General features: G+C 39.0%; 1 protein-coding gene across 1 annotated transcript in view; it reads right to left on the bottom strand.

Moving 5' to 3' along the window:
• Positions 1-10,816: 10,816 nt before the first annotated feature.
• The window catches only part of LOC6578224 (CCR4-NOT transcription complex subunit 4), a 50,141-nt gene continuing 49,618 nt past the window's right edge, over positions 10,817-11,339 (bottom strand). The window contains exons 16-17 of the mRNA XM_002004103.4: positions 11,136-11,288; positions 10,817-11,078 (exon numbers count right to left, since the gene is read on the bottom strand). Coding sequence (XP_002004139.2) covers positions 10,933-11,078; positions 11,136-11,288 — 299 coding nt within the window. The 3' untranslated portion in view covers positions 10,817-10,932. The remainder of the gene's footprint in view (positions 11,079-11,135; positions 11,289-11,339) is intronic.

Raw genomic sequence — 11,339 nt, 5'->3', positions numbered from 1 at the left:
GGAGCTAGTGCCGCTGAGGAGAGCCACCGCCGCTCTACTGCAGATGACGCATCTTGAGCCGATTCGGGGTACCCAGTTGTATGCAGGAGTTTCAGGTCGGTTATGGAGTCCCTGGGGGTGAAGCTGCAGTTTACAGCTCCATATTCCACCATAAAGACCATGATGGCGCAATACATCGAGGACTACCAAAGTTAGTGGGATGAACTGCTGCCCGAGATATCGCTAGCGGTCAATTCCAGCGTGGCGGATTCCAAGAGGTTCACGCTCTACGACGAGGTCGCGCCTGGCTCAGCAACAAGACGAATCGACCCATCAGCGAGGGATGAAAGGATGAAAGAGATCTTCGAAGTGGTCCGCAACAATCTAAAAAGGCCTTGAAGGATCAGAGCAGCTACTACAACCTGCGTCGTTGTGAGTGGAAGCCGATTCATTTCCCCCAATGTGGTCCGCCACGCCCGGACAGCCGAGCGGAAAAGGACGGTGGCTAATCTCTCGCAACTGCCGGCCGATTACCTGCGTCGTACCTGCGAGGTTACTCAGCCTCAACAACTTTGAGCCATGTCCCCCTACCCTTCTGAGTCCCCCACTAATAACGATACTAACGAATTAATTTGAGAACTACCATAGCCACAAGAAAGCGCACGAGGAACGGTCACTAATATTCTAATTTACAGAAGCACGAAATGGAAGAGGTGATCATCATAAGCAGAGACGACGAGCTCGAAGACACGGAGGAGTCGCTGGCTGGTTCAACGCGCGTGGACGATGCGAGCAGCGACGACATGGAGTCATTCCCCCACGGACGATCGCGAGAGCGGCACGAAGACCCGAGGATGATTTTGGAGTACTACCGCACACAGGAGGATCAGCAGCGGACCAACTCCCTCCACACAGTGCACCAGTCCACCGTGAATGTCGTCGAGAGATTGGAAGCAGCTGTTATGATGATGCGACTAGAGTATATGATGGTGTACGTAGAAGTGGCCGGGGGCAGAAAACGCCGCCGTACGTGGAGAGGGGTGCGGCGATGGCAAAGAGCACTGCCCCTCTGTCCCTAACCCTACCCCCAGAAACCGTGGCACGGACGGAGGTTGGTGGGCGAACGGCGAACGGAGGTCTGTGAACGAGGAGAGACGACAACAGGGCGACGCGCTAGGAGGCAGCGCCTAGTCGCAGATAACGGGAGACAGAGCCGACGCCGCTGCGTCACGCAGATGCCAGCCCCGGAGAAGGTCATCGGGACATTTCCCTGCGGGTGACGATGTAGTATACACCAGGGGCGGTGGAGAATCGGCGGCGGATGGCTGACCCTATCCCCAGGTCAGAGCATCCAGGCGAACGGGAAAAGATGATGGGACGCATACGCTGCCGCCCGAACATTATGAAAGGACCAGTTCCCGGCGAACTCGCCAACCGGAGGATGAGAATGAACTGCACGGGACCGCCGCCAGCTAGCCACATCAACGAACAACGGACGTTTCCGAGCGGGCGTCCAGGAACCCATCCGAGTTGGCCGAGAAACTGACGATGCGGGGGTCAATTTATTCTTTGTGGAAACGCCTTAAAGTCAGCTGATCTGCTGCTATATTAATAGCGTGTGAGTTGTCAATCAACCCAGAAAAGTATCAAAGTTTTTGTAAAGACTTTTTTCTCTATAAATTAAGGAACTTAAAAAAAAAAATCTGAAATTATATACTCTTAAAAAGGGGGCGAAAAAAATGACGTGGCTTAATTGAAAAGAAAAAAATCCAAAATTCAAGTAAAATATTAGAAATGTAATGAAAACAAGTAAGAACGTTGCAGTCGGGCGATACCGATTGCAGAATACTCATTCACATCCCAAACGCTGTGAGCCAGAGTGCAATTTTCAAGTCTAGAGCGCAAAAAACAAAAAAGGGCATGATCCCATTAAAATTGCAAAATCATCGATAGCTATTGCTATCATCATTGCATCATTGCATTCAAATTACATACATATATAATTTATACAATTTTGATTTTTATTAAATACTAGTTGTCCCGGCGAACTTCGTACCGCCTAACAGTCTCTATATATATAAAACAAAGTAGAGTTTGTTACAAAACTTATAATTCGAGATCTGCTGCACCAATTTTCATGGTTTTTGATTTGTTGGATTTTTCTCTGCCCCGAATTGGAAACAGGTATTGTATTTTTGAGTGCTCGCTAGAAAAGTAAGGAACGCAATGGCTCTGGTGGCGGGACCACTAATGGCAATGTCACTTTACCACTAAGGCAGCACAAACCGGGCGTTTCACCAGCAAACTTCAATGCGCCACAATGCTGGCAAGCAACGTCCATTGGACCAATGCAAACTAAACGATTCAAGCTATAGTCAATGGTGCAATCATATCGAAACGCTTCTCGATTCAAATCAATCCTTGAACCATTTCTTATTGTCATTTCACGGGCTGCCTCTCTTTGAGAAGCACGAATTAAGGCCCTTCTTTGCTGGGTACTAACGCGGAGCCTTTCTCGGGCGATTTCTCGCTCTTCGTCAGATAATTGACTCGCGATATTCCGTTGCCTAATTGCATTATGGGTCCGCCGGAAAAGATTAGATCTTCTAGGACGCGGCATTTTTATTAATAGTAATACTGCCCTCACACAAAACCATATAAAACAATCGAGAAATATAAATATAAATAATTTACACAAATTTATGTTTGAGACAAACAAATACCTGAACATTCGAGATATTTAGCTTTTGTACGCACGCGCACAATTATTATTTATAAAGTTTAAAAGTCCGAAAATATAAAAAGCCAAAAATACACTTTTTAATAATTAACTTTTTTTTTTTTAAATTTCGAATTTTGAATTTTTTATTTATATATATATATATATATATATATAGATTCATAGCCATATATTTGATACCGGCTTCAAGCTAACAGCAGATCAGCGCGATTTCCCTATACATGTGCACACACTCATCGTCTATTCTATGCGTACAGACAGAAACGCACCTTTTCTCACATTCTTAGAATTTCGATAGATTTCTGGATTTTCTAGCCGTTACTGTAGTTTTGTCTGATGACGCTCTCTAATTAAGCTATTCTATTTTAGAAACTGGCTGATCAAGCTATGCAGTAGCGCTTGTGGTAAAGGCGACGCAAGTAATGTTAAAGTAGGGGAGGTTCGAAACCCCTTCGATGTTATTTTATTTTTTCATACATATTTCGTTTTTTTTAAATAGATATTTTATTGGGAAGGTGCGAACTTGAATGAATGGCACTTAATACTTTTCTTTTTCTTAGTCGAATAATTTAAAGTTTAAATTTGTTTCTTCTTAAATAGCCCTCAAATGCATATACGCATATACATACATATGTATTAAGAGGAGCAATATTGTTATGCACGTATCAATGTATATGAACGTACGTAGTTGCCGTACGCTTATATGCATATACGTGCATATACATGTTGCTCCACACAGCGACGCGGGTACTGTTGGAGCGACCCTCGCGACTGGAAAGGGGTCAAGACTATAGTCGGCCTCTTTCGCTCCTACAGATTCGGCAATGGGCGAGCGTCGCACGCACGTCGATCATCGAGGACCGTTAGCCGAGGTGCCGTTCGAGCCGGGTGATAGTAGTGGACACTTTCACTCGAGGGGCACCAACCGTACTTCGGCCAATGGGAGGCTGCTACGCAATTTTTCACCCAGATCACGCCACTTTACCGTTTTTATGGCAGAAAGGCCCCGCTCCAGAGCCGAACAGGCCCCGTTACCACCCGAAGTAGGGCCTGTGGCTGGGCTATAAAAAGTGATTATAAAGAGTGAAAGTCAGAGTGACAAGAGTGCCGAAGTGAAATAGTAAAGTGAAAGTCAACGCGAGTGGCAGATCAGGACTCCCAGGACATCATAGGAACAGCAAAGACATCGTGGGAACAGCAAAGACATCCAGTGAGAATCCTTGCGACGACTAAAGAGCTTAAGCGAGGCCTGCATATCTGAGTAAGTTCACGTAGCCGTGCGTAAGAGAAGTGTTGTGAGTGAAACGAAGCTAGTGTTGTGCTGTGAGCAAGTGGAATAGTAGGAGAGATCTGTATAGCCGAGCGAACCGCCGGAGTTTACAGACCCAAATCCTGGCGTTTCCGAATCGTTCCAGTGAAACTAGCATGTTTTAGCACATCACTCTCCCAGCCGGAGTGCGTTGAACCAGCACTCAGTCGGTGTCCCTTGCTAAGCCGAACCAGCATAGAATCATAAAATAAGTGACGTGTAAATTTACCAGCTTATATTCAAGAAAATATACTTTACGCTATAAACTATAAATCACAAGTGACTAATTAATATCGCAAGGGCTTCAACAAATAAATTTGTTGGCACGAATCCACAGCCAGCTGAAACTAGCCCAGCTTAGACTCGGGATAAACCGAAGATTCGTTACAGTATGTATGTAAATATGTATATATAAGTCTGCATGTATAGCATCAACCATTCCAGCCTTATACACGCGCTCATTTGTATGTGTGTACATATTCTCGTTGCGATTGATTTGTCTTTGCATTGTTTTTTGAATTTCCAGCCGCTTTACTGGCTTCTCATTGCTATATGGCTTCATAACAATAATGTAATTTCGTTTTAACTAAGGTTGTTCGAAACGACGCGGGGGTGCTGTAGGCAGAAGCGCCGGCGTTCTTTATTTTAGTTTTTTTGACAAACATGCTATTTGGCTTGGGTGCGAGTTCAAATCCCTCGGAAAACTCTTTTTTGTAAATTGCAAATTCTGGGTTTTTTAGCTTTTTATATATTTTTTACATTTTATAAAAATGTTTCTTTACGTATTTTTAATATCTATTAAGCTTATTTATACTATGTTTTTGAATGGAAAATAAAAAAAAAGGATTAAAAATTAAGACAAAAAATTGTTATCGTTGAGAAAATGAATAACAATATGAACGAAAGTGTGGAAAATATTATTTCTCTTGTGGTAAGTGGTCAAATTTGTTGATTTTATTAAAAAATTTTGCCAAAAACTAGCCGGAATCTATAAAAATTCCAAATAGGTCATTCACGGGCAGAATATTGAGAAACTTAAAAGAGCCGAGGTCCCCGCGAAATAAAATTCTCCATAAGGAAGCTAATTATGAAGAAGCTGGCAGTCAAGAACAGATAAAATTTGCTTCGGATCTTGCAAGATAAGAGCAACACACTATTTGCTATCTTTTCTGAGCCTTATATAAATGCTCTGCTTCGTATCATAACTGAAAAGCTTGTGCATTCGCGATCTCGCTCTGAGCGACACTCTTTATTTTCTTTAGAAAATCTGTTTCGGTCAGACGCATTGCAATGACTCATTCGTGTGACGCTCTCAAATGAGTGTCGCGTAAAGACTAATACGATTTTCCCTCACACAAAGACTCTCAGCAAAAGACAGTTTGACTAAAAAACTCAACAGAAATTATCTTTGTCTTCGTGTGCATGTAAATACATGCATACATACATACAAAAAGAACGCAACAATCACTCGTGATTACCCATACAAACGAAACTGACAGTTTGCTTCATTTAACTCAAGCAAACGATCAGTGTTTGACGCATCAGAAGCTCGGAACAAAATTTAAACAAATATAAAAAGTTTTCATGTCCGAAAGAGCAGCAGATTAAACAACATTACGGATGTTTTTCAGAGGGTATTAGACTAATCTGATCAACTCTTGTTGTCTTTGTCTTCAAAAAAGGCAAAACTTTTCAAAATAATAAAATTTGCAAGTGTAGTGATTGGTTGCTGTGATTAAGCGTCCGTCAATCGCGCCTCAGTAAAGATAGGACGACAGACTGGTCTATTTTATATGAGTCGGTTGATATTAATTTGGCAGCATCGTTTTTTTATTCTACCTTAAACTCTATTCTGGATGTTTGTGTCCCTCTCTGCTGTAATTCGCTAGTTTCAAATAAGCCACCATGGTTTTTACCAAGACTCTTTCGAACTTGAGAAACATTAAAACTAAATGTTTTAAAAATTATAAAAAGTCTGGTTCTAGTGTTGACTGGTCCAAATATTCCATTGCCTAGTCAAACTTCAATCTTTTAAATTCTAGCTGTTATGAGAATTATCTCATACGTTGCAAACGTCAGTTTGTTCGTGATCCCAAACAATTTTACTCTTTTGTAAACTTGAAGCGTAAATCTTCAGGTTCGCCGTCCTCATTTGTCCTTGGTGCTGAAAAAACTTGCAATGACCAGGATTCCTCTGATCTATTTGCTGATTTTTTCCAATCCACTTATTCTTCTGCTGATCTCTACAGCAACTCATATCCAAATTCACTTCCTGAATATGGGTCTATAAATACTCCTAAAGTTTCTGCAGTCTCTCTGGCTGCAGCCATTAGGACATTGAAATCATCTTTCTCTCCCGGTGCCGATAATATTCCTAGTTGTGTGATTAAAGAGTGCAGTGTTTCTCTTCAGTCTCAATTACTAAAATTGTTTAAGTATCCAAGGACAAGTACTTCTGTGTTCCCTTCAATCTGGAAAGAATCTTTCATTATTCCCTTATATAAAAAAGGTGGAAGATCTGATATTTCCAATTATAGAGGCATTGCGAAATTATCTGCTATTCCGAAGATATTTGAGAAAATCATAACATCGGCCTTGCAGCATTTTTGCAAATCGATTATTCAACCATCTCAACATGGTTTTGTTCAAAATCGATCAACGTCCTCTAATTTACTTTAGTTTACTTCGCTTGTTAATGACAGTTTTTCTAAAAAAAATGCAAACTGATGTTATTTATACTGACTTCAGTAAAGCATTTGACTCAGTACATCATCACATACTAATTCTTAAGCTTGAACGCTTAGGATTTTCACCGAGACTTGTGTCTTGGATTTCATCCTATTTAATGGGTAGAACCCAAAGAGTCTTGCTGAGAACAGCTATGTCTAAACTTATCTTTGTTTCGTCTGATGTACCTCAGGGTAGCCATTTGGGTCCATAGCTTTTTTCCCTTCCTAGTTGTATCTCGTATTCTACTATATTTATGTATGCTGATGATGTAAAACTTTGCCTTCCATACTCCAGTGCAAATGGACATCATCACCTTCAAGATGACCTAAATGCATTTCAACTTTGGTGTGTGGCAAACCAGCTGGACTCAAAGTGTATGACAATGACCTTAAGTCGTACCGTTCCTCTAAATGTTGATTATAAAATTAGTGCTTTTTGACTGTAAACTTAACTTTAATCTTCATATTTCTACCATCATTAATGAAGCCAAAAGTGTGCTTGGCTTTATTAAACGTTGGTCTAAGGAATTTAAAGATCCTTTTACTACCAAGCGCTTATTCACTTCGCTTGTGCGTCCTATCTTAGAGTATTGCTCTGTTGTATGCTGTCTCCGCAGCATAAACTGTATCAGGATCGTATCGAATCGGTCCAAAAACAGTTTCTTCTCTTTGCCTTAAGAGACCTTAGATGGGACAGTAATTTACGATTACCGTCTTATCATAGTAGGCGGCTCCAGCTTGTTGATCTTCCATCGCTAACCAATCGCAGAACAATTTTTCTGCATAAATTGATTAGTGGTGATATTGATTCGTCCTCTTTGTTGGGTCGTCTAAATTTTTCGGTTCCGTCCCGAGCAACTAGACACTATCGTCCGCTTCATTTACCTGTGTGCACTAGGGATTATTCTTTACACAGTGCGTTTCATGTTCTTTGTGTTAATTTTAATAAATATTATCACGTTTTTTCCTTAGAGCTCTCTCTTTCTAAAATAAAAAGTTTACTTCTAGCTTATCTTAGGGAAATCACTCACAATGCCCAGGCATTATCATTGGTATACATTTTCGTTGCCAATGGTGTGTAGTGATTTCTCAATTCTATCCTATATTCTATTTTGGCTCTTCCCTTACTCTTTTCTTTTGATTATTTCTTATTCTTTGTATTAACTTTTCTTGCAACTTCTTTTAATACCTTCCTTTTTCTTTTTCTATACTAAATTCTTTTTATTTTATTTTTTCCTTTTTTTTTATTAATTTTTTTTGTTAAGAATTATTTTAATTATTATGTTAGATATAGTTAATAAATCTACATTTAATATTTTTTTAAAGTTTTCTTACTAACACATTCTTTTTATAGCTTCATTAGTATCACTGACCATATTTGGGTGTGAGACGTGGGCATAGCTGGCCAGACTGGCAAATAAAATACCCCCATCGGGTCGGAGTACTATTGAAATTATATCCTGTACTTTGTTTAGGCTTTTTTTAATTTAAATTGACTCTCGTTTTTGTCAATAGCTTTAAGAAAATAAATAAATAAATAAATAAGCGAAACCGGAAATTCAAAAGGAAGACGAATATAAACATGATCTAGACAATTTGAATATCGAATTAGGTGAAAAATATTAAGATTATTGATGTTAATTTTCTAAAAATGGTTTAAGTGAAAAAGAAAAATATTTTTTTTTTTTGGCATTTTTTTACAAATAATTTTACAGGGTATAACAGAATTGTCATACACTTTTACATTTTTGTATTATACTATGACTTATTTTAATAATTTTTATCTAACAAGTAAGAAAACTCTAGTCGAGACTGCTCGACTAGGATATACCCTGAACCCTCTGATCTGATATTCTAATCATTCTGCTCTTCTTTACGGCACACATACTTACACACGCACGTATTAGAACGCGCTCTGCTAACTGTGCAGTAAGCAGTGACTGCGCTTGGCAGCGCTGCAGTGTGGGCAACATTATAAGAATTTATTTGTTGAATAATTTAGTTCCTAGACGTACAATCTTAATGAAACTTTCAAAACGTAATCATATGGGGAAAATGTATGTACTTTCTAAAGCACAAGTCTCTAGTACTTGAAATACGCCTTTTACGAAGGTGATGGTGAGGGGGTAGAAATAGGAGTGGGGGGTAAATTTTAACAAAAATCGAAATTATATAAAAAACATTTAAATAACTAGCTTTCGATAAGAGTTTTGATCGATAATAAAATATCGGGAGTAGTTATCGATATTTAGAGAACTCGATATGCGCGTGATTTACACGGACCTAGGAAAAAAAGTTTCAAGTCTCTAGCTCTTATATCTTCTGAGATCGACGCGTTCATACATACGGACGGACGGACAGACAGAGACGGACAGGGCCAAATCGACTCATCTCGTCGCCCTGATCAAGAATATATATACTTTGTGGGGTCTGCCACGCCTCCTTCTGCCTGTTACATACTTTTAACAAAACCATTATACCCTGATTTCCCATTTTCAATGGGTTCAGGGTATAAAAATATGTGCTGTAAGCTTTATGTTGAATATTAGTAAAAATTATGTCTAAAGAACTCATGATTGAATTATTAAGTAACAAGGTGGCGGGGAGAAGGCGTGGTCTAATCGTAGAGAAAAAAATTCGAAATTCTAAATTAATCTTTCTTAGGTGTATGTAAAATTTCAACCTCCTAGCTCTATTTTTAGAATTAATGCCAAAATTTCGGGCTTTTTATACCCTGAACCCATTGAAAATGGAAAATCAGGGTATAATGGTTTTGTGAAAAAGTATGTAACGGGCAGAAGGAGTCATCGCACTTGATCAGCACGACGAGCTGAGTCGATATAGCCCTGTCCGTCTGTCCGTCCATCCGTCCGTCCATATGAGTGCGTCGATCTCAGAACTTATAAGAACTAGAGACCTGAAATTTGGCATGCATACGCGTGTATACCATACGCAGTACGAGTTTGCTTTTTTTTCGATAACTCATCCGATAACTTTTTTATCGAGAATAATCGAAAATTTGATTTTGTTTTTTCAGCTTAATTTGAACACTTTTAGACCTGGAGTCTTCAAATTTGCGTTGTATATAATGTTAATAGATACAAAGATTTTGTAATTTACAGATTTTGGATACCACGCCCCCAATTTGTAAAAAAACGCATTTCAAGTACTAGAGACTTGTGCTCTGGAATGTACACACATTTTTACCATATGATTACGCTCTGAAAGTTTAATTTAGATCGTATGTCTACAAAAGAAAATATTTAACAAATAAATTCTCATAATATTGCTCACACTGCAGCGCAGCCCAAGCGCAGTCGCTGCTTACTGCGCAGTTAACAGAGCGTGTTGTTATACGCGCGTCTGGATGCATGTGTATGTATGTGTGCATAGAAGAAGTGCAGAATGATTAGAATATCAGCTTGGAGGGTTCAGGGTATCTCCTAGTCGAGCAGTCTCGACCGGAGCCTTCTTACTTGTTTCCTATAGTGCAGTGTAGGCTTACTAAGGGAACTTAATTGTTTGAAAACTGGATAGACTATCTTCATCAAACTTTTATATCGTGATTATAACATTGAAATGAATACATTTGCCAAAGCTCAAGTCTCTATTTGACATACTCCTTTAAACAATTTATGGGAGAGGGGATCGACATAAGGGTGGGGGAGGGTTTTTTGGTGTTTTGAATTATAACAAAAATCGAACTTCTGTTAAGTACATATGAATCTACATTTAAAATGTTTCGATTCTAAATCTTTATTGATAATTTTCGATGTTTTTAGTCGATCAGAAAATAAGGGGACAAGTTATCAATTTTGGAGAAAAACTTGAAAAAATTTCAAGTCTCTAGTTTTTATATCTTTTTAGATCGACTCATTCAAACATACGGAAAGACGGACGGACGGATAGAGCTAAATAGACTCAGCTGATTAAGAATACATATATATACTGAATAAATATACTGCCACGCCCCTTACATATATTTAACATAACCATTATACCTTGATTTTCCATTCTACCTTGATTTTCAATGGGTTCAGGGTATAAAAAGCATAAATATTGAAATAAAAAGTCCGATGTGCTTTAATTTGTATATTCGATTTTTTACAATGTATGAATTACAATAGTGTATTAAAAGTAGTACAGGTAAACCAATCAATAATTAGAAGAAAGATTTAAACAAATTGTCGGTTTTTCAAGAACTCCAGCATACCCTGAACATTTGCATTCACCTGTGTTTGAGATGTGGACTGCCCATTGATAATATTGCTGGTCATGCTCATACCAGGAATCACTTGTTGGGATTGATTGCTGAACACTCCTATACAACAAATAATTATAATAAAAGCTAAAAAATAATTACGCATCCTTATTTTACCTTGTCCATTTTGCTGTTGATTTTGAGCCAAATGTTGCAGAAATATATCTTGCTGTGGATGGTGAGGCATTTGAGCTTGATGGGGAAAGGATGAGTACTGTCTAAATGACAAAATAGCAGGGTCCATTGCAGTCCAGTCACTGCTACTATATCCTAGATGGAAAAGATGTTAGGATATTTTAAATATTATTTTAATTTTTTTCA

Source organism: Drosophila mojavensis, unplaced genomic scaffold, assembly GCF_018153725.1.
Source record: "Drosophila mojavensis isolate 15081-1352.22 unplaced genomic scaffold, ASM1815372v1 contig_108, whole genome shotgun sequence".
In the NCBI taxonomy this organism is placed as follows: Eukaryota; Metazoa; Arthropoda; class Insecta; order Diptera; family Drosophilidae; genus Drosophila; species Drosophila mojavensis.
This window is presented reverse-complemented; position numbering and strand designations above follow the sequence as displayed.